Source organism: Pelophylax lessonae, assembly GCF_965119305.1.
Source record: "Pelophylax lessonae genome assembly, chromosome: 9".
Taxonomy (NCBI): Eukaryota; Metazoa; Chordata; class Amphibia; order Anura; family Ranidae; genus Pelophylax; species Pelophylax lessonae.
The window spans coordinates 48,428,324-48,448,563 of record NC_138776.1 but is presented as its reverse complement, the minus strand read 5'-3'; the positions used below and the strand labels follow the sequence as shown (position 1 = coordinate 48,448,563).

General features: G+C 41.6%; 1 protein-coding gene across 1 annotated transcript in view; it reads left to right on the top strand.

Annotated features, from left to right (window-relative positions):
* Window positions 1-4,402: 4,402 nt before the first annotated feature.
* Window positions 4,403-20,240, top strand: part of LOC309564206 (guanylate cyclase 2G-like) — a gene marked incomplete at both ends in the record, with an annotated part of 133,633 nt that continues 117,795 nt past the window's right edge. The window contains 2 exons of the mRNA XM_082268833.1: window positions 4,403-4,753; window positions 18,089-18,437. Coding sequence (XP_082124959.1) covers window positions 4,403-4,753; window positions 18,089-18,437 — 700 coding nt within the window. The remainder of the gene's footprint in view (window positions 4,754-18,088; window positions 18,438-20,240) is intronic.

Genomic DNA, 20,240 nt, shown 5'->3' with positions numbered 1-20,240 from the left:
GAATAGGCGGGCCTTCTGTGAGTGTGCAGTCCCCTCGTCCCAGTCAATGTCGGGATAATTGAAGTCCCCCAATATGATGACTGATCCCAATTTTGCCACTTTACTCATTAGTGCTAAGGATTCCAGCTCTACCTCCTCCCCTTGGTTAGGTGGCCTATAACAAACCCCCACAATTACTTTCCCCTTTTCTCCTTCCCTATGGAGTTCAACCCACACAGATTCTAACTCCATACTCATCCCTTCCGTAATGTCACTCCTTTCTATCACCTTTATATTGTTCTTGACATAGAGACATACCCCTCCCCCTCTTTTTCCTACCCTGTCCTTCCGGTACACCGAATACCTTTGGATATTGGCCAGCCAGTCATGTGAGGTATCCTGTGAATGCCAAATTTTTCAGACTGGAATTGAAAATCAATGGGTCTGTAAATGTTCCGCCAAATTGTGGAATGGATTTTACAGACGCGTGAATGGACCCTATATGTATTAGACAATGTATTTACCAGCTGCTGTCTGTTCTAGCTGATTTAGGAAAAAAAATAAAAAATTTAGGGCAACATTTCCAATTGCAATACTTCTGCTATGACATTGTCCATGTGCTGGGACTATTTGTGCACAGCTAGTATGTATTTTGTGGCTGCAAATATGACCTAAAGGTTTTTAAAGTTCACCTCCCATTAAAGTCGATGGGGCCCGCTGCGAACTGCAAGTTCGCGGACATTTGAGAAAACTTGCGGCTAACGTTCGTGAACTGCCCCGGCCGATGTTCGTCCATCACTAACCCCTGCTTTATCCTACCAGCTGTTCATTTGTCCTGTTAATTCTCATGCTAAATTGTTTCGTAAAAATCTAAGCCCAGAATTGTGAATGCAGTTTATCAGTATACATCTTATCTATACCCGTGTCCCTGTTTGAAAAATAAAAATAAAGAATGTTAAAAAAAAACCGAACGCAACCACCACATTTAGGCTCTATTCACACCAATGTGTTTTTTCATGCTTTTTGCAGATACACAAGACATAATTTTTTAACATGGGTTCCTATGGAATACGTTCACATTAATGCATTTTTGCGCCTCTTCATTTTTGGAAAAGGTCAGGGACTTTCTGAAATGCAAAACGGTGCTTTTTTTTTTTTTTTGCTTTTTTTGTTTCAATAGACTTCAATGGAGAAACTGCAGAAAAGTATGTGGTGCATTTTTACATTTTTTTGCCGCAACTTGCGTTTTTAAATCTGCCCAACAAGTTTTAAAAAAAAAAAAAAGTATAAAAAACACAAAACACAAATCGTGGCAAGATTGCTGTTAAAAAAAAGCACTGCAGAAACACTTAAAAGCAACACGCCTAGATGTAAACCCAGCCGCAAGGACTGGTAGGCACGTGCTGTGACACCTGCTCAGTCACATCTCTACTGGTCAAAGGCAAACTTATTTTTGATGAAACGTGTTACCTTTTCTGGTTACATTCCCCATTACTAAGGCTGGCCATACACCAAGTTAACAAAAGAAATGTACTTGATTCCCCCATCCACAAACTCGATGTGTATGAGGGAATCCCTCCCACTGAGCTATTGTATTCTGACAGTGGGGAGATTTCCCCGCCATCAGTCAGAATTCACTCATCGGTACTGCGGACTATAGCCAGCGGCGCTGATCAAGAGGACATTTTCCAACGTACTGGTTGCACACAAGGCGATCAATGGATTGACCTGTGTACAACCAGCCTGATCATCCATGGATCGAAATGTGGCTGGTCCCTGCTGAACCGGACAAATTTCGATTAATTTATGGCCGGCTTAACTGTGAAATGCAGACAGTCGTGGCTGCGGTGTAATTATACTAATCCAGACACTGCAGAACTCGGATTTCTAGGAAGAGGAAATCAGCTGGCAACATTCAATCAATTCTCAGTTTAACCTGATTTCCCTTCCAACTGTGCCGCAGCCGTCCGTCACATTGTTATGTCTGATTGGTCATTACTGCGAGCGAGGCCTCGTTATACCTTGTATAGAAGGAAATAGAACGATGAGGTAACTGTGTGACATGGAAATTCTACCATCCACAACAGTCTACTTGGCTCATTCTTTCTTTCTTCTGGTTCTATGATTTCTTTCTTTCTTTCTTTCTTTCTTTCTTTCTTTCTTTCTTTCTTTCTTTCTTTCTTTCTTTCTTTCTTTCTTTCTTTCTTTCTTTCTTTCTTTCTTTCTTTCTTTCCTTCTTTCTTCTTTCCTTTCTTTCTTCTCTTTCCTTTCCTTTCTTTCTTCTCTTTCCTTTCCTTTCTTATCTCCCTTTTTCTTATAGTTATATGATCTCCTTTCTTTCTTTCTTTCTTGCTTTCTTGCTTTCATTCTTTCTTTTCTTTCTTGCTTCTCTTTCCTTTCTTTCTTCTCTTTCCTTTCTTTCTTCTCTTTCCTATCCTTTCTTTCTTATCTCCTTTTTTCTTCTAGTTATATGATCTCCTTTCTTTCTTTCTTTCTTTCTTTCTTTCTTTCTTTCTTTCTTTCTTTCTTTCTTTCTTTCTTTCTTTCTTTCTTTCTTTCTTTCTTTCTTTCTTTCTTTCTTTTCTCTCTTTTTCTTCTAGTTCTATGATCTTCTTTCTTTCTTATCTCTTTTTTTGTTTCTTTCTTTCTTTCTTTCTTTCTTTCTTTCTTTCTTTCTTTCTTTCTTTCTTTCTTTCTTTCTTTCTTTCTTTCTTTCTTTCTTTCTTTCTTTCTTTCTTTCTTTCTCTTTCTTATCTCTCTTTTTCTTCTAGTTCTATGATCTTCTTTCTTTCTTATCTCTTTTTTTGTTTCTTTCTTTCTTTCTTTCTTTCTTTCTTTCTTTCTTTCTTTCTTTCTTTCTTTCTTTCTTTCTTTCTTTCTTTCTTTCTTTCTTTCTTTCTTTCTTTTTCTTCTAGTTCTATGATCTTCTTTCTTTCTTATCTCTTTTTTTGTTTCTTTCTTTCTTTCTTTCTTTCTTTCTTTCTTTCTTTCTTTCTTTCTTTCTTTCTTTCTTTCTTTCTTTCTTTCTTCTAGTTCTATGATTTCTTTCTTTGCTTTTTTCTTTTCTTTCCTTTCTTTCTTCTAGTTCTATGATCTCCTTTCTTTCTTTCTCCTTTCTTTCTTTCTTTCTTTCTTTCTTTCTTTCTTTCTTTCTTTCTTTCTTTCTTTCTTTCTTTCTTTCTTTCTTTCTTTCTTTCTTTCTTTTTTTCTTTCTTTCTTTCTTTCTTTCTTTCCTTCTTTCTTTCTTTCTTTCTTCTAGTTCTATGATTTCTTTCTTTCGTTCTTTCTTTTCTTTCCATTCTTTCTTCTAGTTCTATGATCTCCTATCTTTCTTTCTTCTTTATTTCTTTCTCTTTTTTTTCTTTCTTTCTCTCTTTCTTTCTTTCTTTCCTTTCTTTCTTCTAGTTCTATGATCTTCTTTCTTCCTTTCCTTCTTTCCATTTTTAAAAGTCCTGCTTGCTGCATTTTTGGTGCGCTTTTCAAGACTGCACCAAACACGCAGCTCCCCATTTAAATGAATAGAAAATGCGTAAAAAAACACACTGCGGTTGCGTTTTTGGTGTGGTTTTTTTTGAGTCACCTGATCCTGTTTTACAGGTGCATGCTGGGGGGTCAGGCAACCATAAGCCTCCGTTCGCACAGGTACGATTTGCCATGTGATTTGACAAGTTCCAAATCGCTTGACAAGTCGCACCCTGTTGTCGGCAATAGAACTGTTCAAATTGGTGCGACTATGACTTCATGGTGCCGCACCGATTTATAAAAAGGTTCCTGCACTATTGTTTGGCGATTTCAGTTGCAATTTGCATAGACATATGTACATGAACTTGCACGGATGTCGCACCTGAAATTGTACTGACCTGTGGCTTTGGAATCATGCTACATCAAGTGAAGTCAAGTCACATTTAATGTGGACTACGGCTTAAATGTTCTATAAATGCATCAAAAACTGCATTTTTCATGCATTTTTTTTGTGTGAAAGCAGCCTGAAGTACAAAAAAAAGCAACATATAATACTTACATATTTATAAATTTCAAGGTAAAAACAACTATTTGTTGATTTCATAACCTTAAAAGTAGAATAAACACATTGTAACAATTCGCACTCGCAGCAAACGTTATCACAGTGTTCTGGAAGGAATGAAGGGTGAAATATTTGATATAAAATGACTGATTACAGAGGTGGCCCTCAAAGGGTTACAGAATTAAGGGCCAATGAGGACCTCAGCTGTCACTGGAGGCTGTGCGTCTCTGCTAATGAGGGTTGTTTCATAAGGGACATGTAGAAGACACAGGAGAATTGGACAGATATCAGGTATAAGTAGCCTGGATCGAACACCGCTGAGGTCTTCGCGTCTTCGGTAGGGGGGAAAAAAAAAAAAAGTCATCCCTTGTTAGTTGAACCTCCTGCTAATCCTCCACAATGCTGCTCATCCTCTGTGCTCTTTGTATCTGTTTTCTCGTTGCAGAGACTCAGGTGATCAGCGCGGTCAATGACACGGAAGGACTGGGGTCAAAAATATTTCTGGGCTTCCAGGCCCCGTGGAATTTCTCATACCCATTCAGTGCCCAGCGCCTGGGCTCTGCTATCGAACTGGCCATCGATAAGGTTTACAAAGAGTGGAACATGGAGCTGCTGGGGAACAAGACTTGGGAGGTCGTGTACGCCGATTGCGGCTGCAGCGCCAAAACCTCCCTCCCTGCATTCATCAGCCAGTTCAAGAAGTACCAAATCGCCGCGCTTTTCGGGCCAGTGTGTCCAGAAGCAGCCGAGGTAGGTGTAACATTCTCTAGGGCTGGTAAAATGCAGCTACTAACTTCTGTGTAACTATGGGGTGAATTTACTAAAGGCAAATAGACTGTGTACTTTGCAAAGTGCAGTTTCTCCAGAGCTTAGTAAATGAGGGGAAGCTCTGCTGACTTCCATCATCCAATCCTGTGCAAGCAAAAATTATGTTTCTCAAATTTTCCTTACACGTGATTGGGTATTCTTTGCAAAGTAAAGCTTTACCTAATTTACTAAGCTCTGGAGCAACTGCTTAATCATGGGAATGGAGATCCCAAATGTAAGGGGGGGGGGGGGTATATATCAGGGTTGCCAACCTACCAGATTGAAATTTACTGACACTATACCCAAAATTTACTGGCACAGCCAAGTTTTTACTGACATTTCTAAAAGTTACAAAATTAGAGTTTTAAGTGCAAATTTCAGTATTTAGGCTATAAACAAGTACAGTATGCAATTAGCAGTGTGATTTAAGGTAGATATTAAAGCAAAAAACATTTCCTATTTTATTTTATATATAGTAAGTAAGTAACTTAGGGACAGGACAGGAGGGCAGCAGCCTATTTGCCTTTAGCAAAACAACTTTTTAAGGGCCAGTTTACACCATAGAAACGCAGTTCGGATGCATTCCAGATGTCCAGATGCTTTTCTGCATGCGTGTTTTTGATGCGCTCCAGTGCATTTTGGATGCATTTTTGATGCAGTCCAGAGCATTCCCCCCCCCCGCTTTTATATTAACCTTAAGGGCCAGTTCACACCATATGTGTCACAAACGCACCTAAACTCACAAAAAATGCACTGGAACACACATGTCCTTATTAAGGGCCAGTTCACACCACATGCAGTCCAGTGCGTTTTTTTTTTGTCTGCATCAAAAACTCAAGGAAAGTAGGTTATATGGTTTCTAATGCCATAGTTCCAGTCCAATGCTTGCAGTTCCAGTGCGTTCCAGTTCCAGAAAAAAAAGTAGAACATGCTGCATTTTTCCTGCACTGGACTGTACTGGAACGCTGTAAAATGCATCAAAAACGCACTGGAACGCTCCTAAACTCACCAACAATGCACTGGATCACACATGTCCTTATTTAGGGCCAGTTAACACCATAGAAACGCAGTCTGGATGTGTTCCAGATGCTTTTCTGCACGTGTGTTTTTACATGTTTTACATGTTTTTGATGCATTCTTGTGCATTTTTGATGCAGTCCAGTGCATCCCCCCCCCCCTCTTTTTTCTAAACCTTAAATAAGAAATTGTTCGTTATTGGTGCGTTTAGGTGCGTTCTAATCTAAAAAAAAAGTTTTGCCTTTAGTTATACATTAAGTGGTTTGTCTCTTCCAATTTGATACATTCTGCTAGGGGGATTTGTACTGTGAAAAACCACAGACTTAATGCCAGGATCACCAGGTGACAATAAAAGAAAGTAAGCCTAAAAAAGACAACTAAATAAAAAAATTTTAACCACTTCCATACCACGCAAGTTCCAACATTCCTCTCCTACATGTAGAATCATCATTTTTTTGCTAGAAAATAACTCAGAACCCCCAAACATTTTATATATATATATATATGTATATATATATATATATATATATATATATATATAGAGGCAAATGTAGAGGCAGTAATTGCCCAAGGAAGACTGGGGGAAGGGGAGGGAAAAGGGAGAGGAAGGGAGGGGGGAGGGGCTAGGGGTCTAGCCCCCACCTATTCCTCTCCCTTTCCCTTTCCCGTCCCCCTCCCCCCAGTCTTCCTTGGGCAATTGCTGCCTTTACATTTGACATTTCATTGGGATGAAGGTACCATATTAGCTATTATTTGTATTGTTTAACACACTCAATTCTTTTTTTTTTTTTAATTCTTTTTTCATATATGTATATATATTTTTTTTAGCAGAGACCCTAGGGAATAAAATAGCAGTCATTGCAATTTTTTATGTTACATGGTATTTGTGCAGCGATTTTTCAAAAGCGATTTAAAAAACAAAACACTTCAGGATTAAAAAAAAAAAAAAAACAAGACAGTAAAGTTAGCCCAATTTTTTGTAAAATATGAAAGATGATGTTACACTGAGTAAATAGATACCTAACATGTCACGCTTTAAAATTGCGCACACCTGTGGAATGGCACCAAACTTCAGTAATTAAAAATCTCCATAGGTGCCCCTTTAAAATCTTTTATAGGTTACCAGTTTAGGGTTACAGAGTAGGTCTAGTGCTAGAATTATTGCTATCGCTCTAACATTTGCGGCAATACCTCACATGTGTGGTTTGAGCGTTGTTTACATATGTGGACACGACCTACGTATGTGTTCGCATCTGCATGCAAGAACGAGGAGATGGGGGTGCTTTAATAATTTTTTTGCTATTATTGTTTATTTTATTTAAGTTTTTTATTTTTACAAATCCCCTTTAATTTATTTATTTATTTTTAATCACTTTAAGCCCCCATTCACACTGGGGCGACGCTACTTCGCACCGCGACCTCCGAGGTCGCGGTGCGAGCAGCGCGCCGCTACCTCGGAGCGGCCGCCACGGACTTCGTAACATTGAAGTCTATGGCGGTCGCCTCCTGGTCGCCCCAAAGAAGCTCCGGACCCTTTTTCTGAGTCGGAGCGACTTGTGTCGCTCCTATCAGAACGGGTCCGCAGCTTCCCTATGGGAGGCGACCTGCGGCGACCTGTGAGGCGACCAGGTCGCCTCACAGGTCGCCCCAGTGTGAACGGGGGCTTATTCCTATGACAAGGAATGTAAACATCCCTTGTGATAGGAATAGGGCATGACAGGTCCTCTTTATGGAGAGATGTGGGGTCTATAAGAAAAAAACAGACCTCAAGCTCTCCAGCTGAATACGCCCGGCTTCTATAGTAAACTTCCACTGCCGGCGGATTCTTTCGCTGTCTCGCCAATTGCACAAGCGAGCTGGTAAAAGCACCTGTAAAAACAATCAAGCGGCTGAACTGCTGCTACGATTGCTTTTACGGTGCAGGGAATCGCCGGCTGAAAAAGAAAATATCTGGATGATGCCTGCAGCTGCACCCAACACCCAGATATCTCCACTGAAAGCCCAGGACGTCACATGACCTACTGCGGTATGGAAGTGGTTATTATTGCTTTCACCACTTCAGCCCCCCGGAAGATTTTACCCCCTTCCTGACCAGGCCCTATTTTGCGATTCGGCACTGTGTTATTTAACGAACAATTGCGCGGTCGTGCGACGCTGTACCCAAACTAAATTTACGTCCTTTTTTTCCCACAAATAGAGCTTTCTTTTGATGGTATTTGATCACCTGTGCGATTTTTATTTTTTGCACTATAAACAAAATAAGAGCGACGATTTTGAAAAAAAAAACAATATTTTTCACATTCTGCTATATGACATTCTCAAAGAAAAAAAATGTAAAAATCTAAATTTTTTAACATTTTAGGCCAATTTGTTTTCTGCTACATATTTTTGGTAAAAAAAATTGCAATAAGCGTATTTTGATTGGTTTGCGCAAAAGTTATCGCGTCTACAAACTATGGGAAAGGTTTATGTCATTTTTGTTGTTTTTTTTTTTTTTTACTAAAAACTGGTTGCAGGACTGGTCAAATCGCATGACAAGTCGCATCCTATTGCGGGCAATCAAATCAGTGGGACGCCGACTTTGCAGTGCCGCATCAATTTAAAAAAAAGTAGTTCCTGGTAGTTTCGGGTGCGACTTGCATAGATATCTGTGCATGAAGCGGCACAGATGTCTTCCAAATTGCACCCGAAGTCGCACTGATATGCGGCTTTGAAATTGTGCGATTTCAGATGAAGTCGCACAATTTCAAAGCCGCAGTCAATGTGAACAAGGGCTTAAGGGGCTCAGTACCCTTTTAGGGAGGGACAGCGATAAAAGGAGTAGCAGTGATAAAAGGATGTACATAGACAATTATCAGCAGACAATGTGTGATAAAATACATTTGAAAAAAGAAACATTATAAGTTCATACTTCAAGAAATTGTTTGTATGATATAATGTAATGCATATACGATTTATAGAGAAAAATAAGGAAGAAAAAATATATAATAATAGTAATATTAAGAAAAATAAAAAAATGGTAAAATAATTTAATAATGATACTAATAATAATAAAAACTTTTAATAATAGTTTAAAATATTTAATGATAATAATTAAATATTTTATAATAATAATTAAAGTTGTCTGTTAATAAAGGAAGACTAGTGAGCCCCTAAAAGGAGATGGCCACACCCATAATTTTCTCTAGACCATTGGGGGCCAGATGTGGCCTTTTGCTTGCTTTTATCCGGCCCTCGGGGCATTATTCCCCCCACTGTTGCATAGTTCCTGTCACTGACACTGACAATAGAGCACTGTTCTTCCCCCTGACACCAATGATGGGGCACAATTCCTCCCCCTGACACCAATGATGGGGCACTATTCCTCCACCTGACACCAATGATGGGGCACTATTCCTCCCACTGACACCAACTATGGGGCACTATTCCTCCCACTGACACCAACTATGGGGCACTATTCCTCCCATTAATATCAAAGATGGGGTCCTATTCTTCCCACTGGGGCCAACGATAAGGCACTATGCCTCCTACTGACACCAATGATGGGACACTATTCCTCCTACTGACACCAATGATGGGACACTATTCCTCCCACTGACACCAACTTTGGGGCACTATTCCTCCCACTGACACCAACTATGGGGCACTATTCCTCCCATTAATACCAAAGATGGGGTCCTATTCTTCCCACTGGGGCCAACGATAAGGCACTATGCCTCCTACTGACACCAATGATGGGACACTATTCCTCCCACTGACACCAACTATGGGGCACTATTCCTCCCACTGTCACCAACTATGGGGCACTATTCCTCCCATTAATACCAAAGATGGGGTCCTATTCTTCCCACTGGGGCCAACGATAAGGCACTATGCCTCCTACTGACACCAATGATGGGACACTATTTCTCCCCCTAATACCAAAGAGGGGACACTGTTTACTCCCATCGGCCACAGTCCAGCCCCCCTAAAGGTCGAAGGACAGCAAAGTGGCCCTATGTTCAGAAAGTTTGCAGACTCCTGCACTAGAACTTGGATCTGGATTAAACTTGGCGCTCTCACTTCTTGACTATCTTTATTTTAGCAATTAAAGCCTGAGAGCAGGTCTAACACTTTCCTATCCATGATAAAGAAAAATATATGGCTTGAATTCCACTTTTAAGTTAGAGACCCTACAGCAGTCAAAATAATAGTTTAGGAAATCCATAAAATCTCTTAAGGTTCAGCACCAGGCCCAGGTGGCTTTTCCTTGTTTTACTATAAACAATTTGCTCACCTTTTGATCCCAAAATGAACATCATTATATAATAGAATTTTGAAGGGTGAGGTTTTCCCTTAAGAAATGCTCCTCACCAACATGTCATTAACCACTTTACCACCGGAGGATTTTGCTGTCTTACGTCTAGGCAACTTTTTGCGATAAAAAAACAAAATTTACGTCCTTTTTTTCCCACAAAAAGAGCTTTCTTTTGGTGGTATTTGATCACCTGTGCGATTTTTACTTTTTGCGCTATAAACAAAAAAATAGCGACAATTTTGAAAAAATAACAATATTTTTCACATTTTTTTATATGAAACCCCCCCCCCCCCAAAAAAAAATGTAAAAATCTAATTTTTTTATCATTTTAGGCCAATTTGTTTTCTGCTACATATTTTTGGCAAAAAAAATCGCAATAAGCGTATTTTGATTGGTTTGCGGAAAAGTTATTGCGTTTACTAACTAAGGGACAGATTTCCGTCATTTTTGGTGTTTTTTTTTTAACGAGTAATGGCGGCGATCTGCAATTTTTTTTGCGGGACTGCGACATTGCGGCGGACAGATCGGACCCTTGACTGACATTTTTGACACTTTTGGGGTTACCAGTGACATTACTGCTGTAATCAGTGCTATACATATGCACTGTTTCTGCAAAATGACACTGGCAGGGAAGGGGTTAACTTTATTGGGGAAGGAGGGGTTTAAGTGTGTCCCTAGGGGCGTGCTTCTTACTGTGATTGGACATGGCTACTGGTGTAGGAACAGTGATCAACGATCCTACATAGTAGAACCGTATGATCACCATTCCTACACAGGGGAGAATGACAGGCGGCTTGTTTACATCAGCCGCCTGCCTTTCTCCCTTCACAGCGGACGATCGCGAGGTCACACGCACGGACTTCCCAGGGAACGAGCCGGGGCGGGCGCGCGCCTCCGCGAAGGCGTGTTCGCCCGCTATTGGCTCACAAGGAAGTGACAGGCTAGTGACGTACTGGTACGTCACTTTGCCAGGCCGGGGCTGACCGCCACAGTATATGTACTTGCAGCGGTCGGCAACCGGTTAAGAAATGCTCCTCACCAACATGTCATTTATACCCAAACCAGGAAAAGATCATACTTTACCCCAAAATTGCAAACTTAGGCCAATCTCAGTAATAAACAATGATCTCAAGATATTCAGTAGATTATTAGCAAACAGACTTTATACAATAATCCCATCACTGATATCCTCATACCAATATGGATTTATCCCTGGTGGCCAAATTACAGATAATATCTGTCTAGTGACAAATATAGCAAGATGCAAACCTTCAATCTCGAGCTGTACTGTTTCTAAGTCTAGACATTAATAAAGCTTTCCATAGCGTCTCATGGAAGTACCTAGACAGTATCTTACGCAGATATGGTTTCCAAGGTGAATTTCTTCACGCTTTCCAGGCATTATACCATATTCCTTACACAAGAATAAGATTACCTGGCTGCAATTCTGAGTTTTTGAGGAGTGCCACAGCAATGCCCCCAATAAATGCAGAGTGCCACAGCATTGCCCCCAATAAATGCAGAGTGCCACAGCATTGCCCCCAATAAATGCAGAGTGCCACAGCAATGCCCCCAATATATGCAGAGTGCCACAGCATTGCCCCCAATAAATGCAGAGTGCCACAGCAATGCCCCCAATAAATGCAGAGTGCCACAGCATTGCCCCCAATAAATGCAGAGTGCCACAGCAATGCTCCCAATAAATGCAGAGTGCCACAGCATTGCCCCCAATAAATGCAGAGTGCCACAGCATTGCCCCCAATAAATGCAGAGTGCCACAGCAATGCCCCCAATAAATGCAGAGTGCCACAGCATTGCCCCCAATAAATGCAGAGTGCCACAGCAATGCCCCCAATAAATGCAGAGTGCCACAGCAATGCCCCCAATAAATGCAGAGTGCCACAGCAATGCCCCCAATAAATGCAGAGTGCCACAGCATTGCCCCCAATAAATGCAGAGTGCCACAGCAATGCCCCCAATAAATGCAGAGTGCCACAGCATTGCCCCCAATAAATGCAGAGTGCCACAGCATTGCCCCCAATAAATGCAGAGTGCCACAGCATTGCCCCCAATAAATGCAGAGTGCCACAGCATTGCCCCCAATAAATGCAGAGTGCCACAGCAATGCCCCCAATAAATGCAGAGTGCCACAGCAATGCTCCCTTTCAATGTAGAGATGCCAGCGTGCCACCTTTCAATGCAGAGCGCCAGCGTTCCCCCCCGTGAGACCCGTCCGTGCAATTACCTCACTTCTCTTCAGTTCAGTCCCCGGCTCCCTGATTGGCCAGGAGGAGGATCAGTGTGACAATAGCGAATTTTCATTCGCTATTGTCACACAATGGGCGGGCTCGGGGGGGGGAGCAATGCTCTGCTCCTCGGCTGCGGCAGTGACGGTTTTAGGCATGGGGGAATGGGGCTCAGCTGCCACAGTGAAATTATTCAAAGTTCCTCGGGCGGCCCGGTACCATTTGATCCATGGACCGGTACCTGTACCGATCCGCGGCCCGGGGGTTGGGGAACACTGTCATGCCGCCCCCCACGTGTCATGAAAAAATGCCGCCCCCGGGCGGCTTCCCCGTTCGCCCATGCCTAAAACCGCCACTGTATATACCACCCTCACAATTAAACACATTACATAATTCCTTCCCCTTCATATGGTCTATGGAGTCTCTCTCGTATCTGGGCATTAATTTAACCCCTGACATTAAAGATTTATTTGCTAAAAACTACCTCACACTAATACAAAAATTAGGAGAGACACTTAGATTATGGAAGTCCTACCATATCTCCTTCTTAGGTAGAACTACAGCCATTAAAATGTCGATACTCCCCCAAATGATTAAACTTATATAGAGCACTCCCTATTAGAATAAATAAAATAATGGTAACGAAATTTCAAACAGAAGTCAATGAATTTGTGTGGTCAGATTCTCACCCATGCTTTTCCAAAATGGTCCTACATAATTTGCAAAACAGAGGAGGATTCGGTTTACCACACTTCTGTTTGTACTATTTAGCAGCATGTTGGTCGCAAATAGTCCAATGGGATATACAGTATTCCACAAAAGTGAGTACACCCCTCACATTTTTGTAAATACTTTATTAGATTTTTTCATGTGACAACACTGAAGAAATGACACTTTGCTACAATGTAAAGTAGTGAGTGTACAGCTTGTATAACAGTGTCGATTTGCTGTCTCCTCAAAATAACTCAACACACAGCCATTAATGTCTAAACCGCTGGCAACAAAAGTGAGTACACCCCTAAGTGAAAATTTCCAAATTGGACCCAATTAGTCATTTTCCCTTCCCAGGTGTCATGTGACTCGTTAGTGTTACATGGTCTCAGGTGTGTTAAATTTGGTGTTATCACTCTCACTCTCTCATACTGGTCACTGGAAGTTCAACATGGCACCTCATGGCATACAACACTCTAAGGATCTGCAAGAAAGAATTGTTGCTCTACATAAAGATGGCCTAGGCTATAAGAAGATTGGCAAGACCCTGAAACTGAGCTGCAGCACAGTGGCCAAGACCATACAGCGGTGTAACAGGACAGGTCCACTCAGAACAGCCTCGCCATGGTCGACCAAAGGTGTGAAGTGCACATGCTCAGCGTCATATCCAGAGGTTGTCTTTGGGAAATAGACGTATGAGTACTGCCAGCATTGCTGCAGAGGTTGAAGGGGTGTGGGGTCAGCCTGTCAGTGCTCAGACCATACACCGCACACTGCAGTCAAATTGATCTGCATGGCTGTCATCCCAGAAGGAAGCCTCTTCTAAATATGATGCACAAGAAAGCCAGCAAGCAGTTTGCTGAAGACAAGCAGACTAAGGACATGGATTACTGGAACCATGTCCTGTGGTCTGATGAGACCAAGATAAACTTATTTGGTTCAGATGGTGTCAAGCGTGTGTGGTGGCAACCAGGTGAGGAGTACAAAGACAAGTGTGTCTTGCCTACAGTCAAGCATGGTGGTGGAAGTGTCATGGTCTTGGGCTGCATAAGTGCTGCCGGCACTAGGGAGCTACAGTTCATTGAGGGAACCATGAATGCCAACATGTACTGTGACATACTGAAGCAGAGCATGATCCCCTCCCTTTCCGAGACTGGGCCACAGGGCAGAATTCCAACATGATAACGACCCAAACACACTTCTAAGACGACCACTGCCTTGCTAAAGAAGCTGAGGGTAAAGGTTATGGATTGGCCAAGCATGTCTCCAGACCTAAACCCTATTGAGCATCTGTGGGGCATCCTCAAAGTTGGAGGAGCTCAAGGTCTCTAACACCCACCAGCTCCGTGATGTCATCATGGAGGAGTGGAAGAGGACCCCAGTGGCAACCTGTAAAGCTCCATGCCCAGGAGAGTTAAGGTAGTCCTGGAAAATAAAGTTGGCCACATAAAAAATTTACACTTATGATCCAATTTGGACATTTTAACTTAGGGGTGTACTCACTTTTGTTGCCAGCAGTTTAGATATTAATGGCTGTGTGTTGAGTTATTTTGAGGGGACAGCAAATTTACAGTTATACAAGCTGTACACTCACTACTTTACATTGTAGCAAAGTGTCATTTCTTCAGTGTTGTCACTTTTAGCCCCCGTTCACACTGGGGCGACGCTACTTCGCGCCGCGACCTCGGAGCGGCCGCCACGGACTTCATAACATTGAAGTCTATGGCGGTCGCCTCCTGGTCGCCCCAAAGAAGCTCCGGACCCTTTTTCTAGGTCGGAGCGACTTGTCGCTCCTATTAGAACGGGTCCGTAGCTTCCCTATGGGAGGCGACCTGCGGCGACCTGTGAGGCGACCAGGTCGCCTCACAGGTCGCCCTAGTGTGAACCGGGGCTTAAAGATATAACAAAATATTTACAAAAATGTGCAGGGTGTACTCACTTTTGTTAGATATTGTACATACACTGAAGATCTTATGGGTCAGATTTGAGAGAGATTCAATCTCCCCCTTCTCATTTTCAGGACTCTTGTGAGGTAAAAATATCCCACAACAAGCTCTAGCAACAAGAGACCAATTAGTATTCCAATCATATCAACTATGGAAACTATATAATACAAAATATAATATGACTTTAGCCACCCAAACCCCCCTCACAAGCCTCCTTTGTAAGAGATCCCAAATTTCCTCTAGGACAGGGATCCTCAAGCTATGGCCCTCCAGCTGTTGCGGAACTACACATCCCATGATGCATTGTAAAACTTTAACATTCACAGACATGACTAGGCATGACGGGAGTTGTAGTTCCTGAACAACTGGAGGGCCATAGTTTGGAGACCCCTGCTCTAGGAGAACACAGATCCACAAACTTTGCATGCTGAATTACCAACAATATAACCACTCTTTTCAACTTTATTGAAAATTCTACTTTCACCTCTTTTTCATGTCTACAAGCAAAATATCAAACTCCCAATAATGAACACTGTAGATTCTTACAGATTAGACACTTTTTTTTAACCACACTTTCAAACATCAACCCAGGCCTTCCATCATTCTACAAAAAAATATGTCAGACATCCCCTAGAGGACAGGGCCTGATCTCAGATATATATAGCAATATGGTGAATTTGTGTACACAGGAGAAGTTCCCATATATGCAAAAATGGGAGTCAGAATGCAGAACATCCCTCTTTACAGAGGAATGGGTGGATTGTATAATGAACCTTCGTAAATGTACAAGATCTCTTACGGTCACAGAGACTACTACCAAACCTTTTACTAGATAGTACTATATGCCCACTAAGTTACATTCCATCTTTCCTACAGTGCCCCAAATGTGTTTTAGGGGATGCGACTCACCAGTCTAATTTTCACACATATTTTGGGAATGTGAGAAAATTTTGCATCAACTATCTCAGGTTCCTAAATAAATTTTACTCTTCCTAATGGCTTATTGTTCACACAAATCATTGGTTTGTCTCTTGACCACACATGAGACTAATGCCCCGTACACACGTGCAGATTGTCGGCCGAAAAGATTCGGCCGACGACCGATCGGCCGATTGTAGGCTTGTTAGTATGATGCTTCCGACAGCAGACAGCGCACTTTCGGCCGAACAGAATCTGTCGTGCAAGCATTAACATTTTTGTATGCCGACACCAGAACGGCCGATTGTTCGCCAGTCAGTACAGATTTCGGCCGACAGACAGCAGATTTGCAAGACTGGGCATGCTCAGAAAAGAAAAAACACAGGGAAAGTTAACCATCACATGACATCACTTCTGCAGTCGGCCATTTTCTTGGTTGGAAACCAGATCCTAAAGGCGATTTCTGAGCGAGACATGCTGTTTTATCTGCTACGAAATGTGAGTTGCCAACTTTTATACTAGTGCATCAATAAACACACTCGTGACTGTACTTCACTATGGGAGTTGTCCCTCTTTCTTCACATATGTACCTATACCTGTGCCTTCAATGATTGGAGCTGATTTGGATATCGCTATGACCCGGGTACTGTCTACAAGGGCCATATAGATGTGTGAATTGAGCTGGATCTGATCTCTGTAGTGGGGATCCATACATTGCGGTAAGGGGCCATCTTTTCTCTTGGTGGTGGTCTCTCTGCACAGATCTGGAGTGTGAAGTAACTGGCTACACCTTTGGGAGCACGTCTTTCTGAGTGGACTTGTTTTCCTTCCAATGATTGATATATTTGTATATGGACTGCGGAGTTCATTTTATCATATAAGTGCTACACCACATACCTTTACAGTCGGCTGTTGTTGGCCGACAAAATTCTTTTCAACAGACACGACAGCCCTCGGACAAAAGACGGCCGATCGTTCGGCCGACGATCGGTACGTGTGTACGAGGCATTATGGGCCATACACACTATAAGATTTTCTGAAGACTTTTTCCTTTAGATTTACCAAAACCATATAATATGAGGTCAAACCTAAACACGTTCAATTTGTATGCAATCTGGCAGGCCCTTGCACTACATAGAAAAGGTAAATCTGAAGGAAAAAGTCTTCAGAAAATCTTATAGTGTGTATGGCCCTTAAAGCCCCGTACACACGCACAGATTGTTGGCCAACTGATCGGCCAACTTTTGTCCAGTGTTGTTTGTCGGTTGGAATGTGCTCTAGACCGCACTGGACTTTTGTTGGCCAACAAAAACCAACTTCAGAAGTGATGTCATGTGATGGTTGACTTTCCCTGTGTTTTTTCTTCTCTGAGCATGCCCAGTCTTGCTCATCTGATTTTTGTCTGCCGAAATCTGTACTGACTGAGGAACAATCGGCCGTTCTTTGTTGGCCAACAAAAATTTTATAGCATGCACACCAGATTTTTTTCGGCCGAAAATTCTCAGTTGGTTGTCTGAAGCATCATACTAACAAGCCTACAATCGGCAGATCGGACGTTGGCCGACAATTTACGGCCAACAATCTGTGCGTGTGTACGGGGCTTTATTCATACTATTAGTGTTGCCATACATTGGCTCATAGCTTATCATTGGAAATCCCTATTGGTTCCGACAGCCCAATTGAAAACAAGAATAAATACTATCAACGTAATTGAAAAAATATTTCACACACCATATAACGCTATGCAATTTATGAAAAAAAAAAATTGGACCCCTGGTTCATTCATGGTGATGTTTTATTTAGTCATTTGGATAACTAATCTTATATATCCACTGCCCTACTGGGAATTTAATTTTACAATATTTATTAAAAAGATGAAAAGGAATATATGATTATTGCCCCGTATTATATTCTTTTTTGTACTGTTGTATTCTAAGTAACATGTTTTTTTGTAACGAGCCTAACAAGATAGTCCCTATATACTTTTTGTAGGTCAGTCATATACAATTTACTATGATGTAAGATTTTTCTTCACAATGTTCGAATTTTCTTTTTGTACCATTATTTTGCACCAAATAAAAAAGTTTGTAAACAAAAAAATAATAATAGTTTGGCAAATTTGCTCTGTTCCTTCTCCATCCAGGTCACAGGCTTGCTGGCCTCCTCTTGGAATATTCCCATGTTCGGTTTTGTAAGTCAGACAGCAAAAATGGATAACACACTTATTTATGACACCTACGTCAAAATGGTGTCACCCCTGCAGAGAATATCTGAAGCCTGTGAGAAGACCTTAAATTATTTTCAATGGCAGTATATCGCCCTTTTCGGAGGGACTTCAGGGGGTTCAACTTGGGAGAAAATTGATGAACTCTGGGCGTCCTTGGAAAGCCAACTGGTTGCCAACTTCACCATCACAGCCAAGATCAAATTTGACACGGGAAACCTGGAAAATCTTCGGGAAAATCTTCTGCTAGTTACTTCAGCTGCACGAGGTAAAAAAAAAAAATCCTGGCTGGCTAAATTGCACCTATTAAGATGTGTGATTATTATTTTCTTGCTTTCTTTGCTTGGCAGTTGGCACTCAAAGTGCAACTAAAGACTAGTCAAAATGTCTTTCCTTTATTTTTTTCTTAAAAAAAAAAAAATCATTATTTTACAGTTTTGTGACAAAACAGAGCAAAGAATTCCAAGCATAGGAAAGAAAATTTTTCCCACAGATATGAGGCACTATTCCTCCTACTAACACCAACAATGGGGAAATCATTTCTCCACTGACACCAACAGTAGGGAACTATACCTTCCACTGACACCAACGATGAGGCACTATTCCTTACCCTGACACCAATGATGGGGCACTATTCCTCCCTCTGACACCAATGATGGGGCACTATTCCTCCCACTGACATCAATGATGGGGCACTATTCCTCCCACTGACACCAATGAGGGGGCACTATTCCTCCCACTGACACCAATGATGAGGCACTATTCCTCCCACTGACACCAATGATGAGGCACTATTCCTCCCACCGACACCAATGATGGGGCACTATTCCTCCCACTGACACCAACGATGAGGCACTATTCCTCCCCCTGACACCAACAATGTGGCACTAATATTTCCCCCAATACCAAAGATGGGACATTGTTTACTCCCAGTGAGCCAGGGCATTTTCTACTCCCACTGGCCACGGTCCAGCCCCCCTAAAGTCTGAGGCACAGTGAACTGGCCCCTTGTTTAGAAAGTTTAGAGACCCATGATCTATATGTACATGTTCACAGCAATGCATTGGGTTTTGTCTGTCTGGCAGACTTCTTTAGATCTCATTTAAGCAGAGAAAGTCAGGAGTAGAACCAAGGTAACTTTAAGAATTAGGAACATGATAGAAAAGACTGCATGCAGGAGGGTAAGAGAGGAAAACGGGATGGGAGGGGGGGAGGGGTTTAGGGTTGGGTAGAGGTCAAAAGGTTAGGATGAGAAAAAGGTAAAGGGGTGGCGGGGACAAAAGGATAGTGGTGGGGGGTGGAGAAGGTTGTACAGTAGCTGATGTAATTGTCCCAAAATGTCTTCGTTTTAAATAAAGGTAGTGAAGGGTCAAAAGCACCTGGCCTATTTTTGACAAGGTCAATATTTTATTGGATAATTTCTGGACTAAATAAATAAAGAATTAAAGTGATACTAAACACACACTGTTTTTTTTTTTAACAGAAATTTTTTATTGAACAAAGCAGCATTACAAAACAAATGCATAAAAGCATCCAACACATTGCACGACAATGTAATCATTGACAAAAGAAAACGGAATTTCTTGAATCGGTGGCTAACCCCTGGTTACACACCATACATAGTAGGATTCCCAACCATTTGAAACCTAAAGGGAAAGTGTATTATATCATTGAAGTTTATTTCAAAACCAAGTAAACACTGCGCTAAGAGGGGAGCTGCTAGCACTTGGAACGGCGATACAGGCTTCCGAAACAAAAGAATAAACAAATAGTGCAGCGCTAATGACAATAGATAAAACCATTAATTTGGCATGATTATAAAAGTGATCATAATAAAAATGATAATAAATAAGGATAATAAATAATCAAGTTCATATAACATCCATAAAAGTGATCAGATCCAAAAGAGAAGGGGTGGATGACACCACCAGTCCCAGGAGATCCACAAATGGATAGTAAGAGAAGGTGACTAGAAAAACCAGGAGAGAAGCTTTACACCCTATGTGATAAGGTAATCTCCTTACCAGATCAAATGGACCACTAGATTATAGGTGGTCAAACCAGGCAAAAC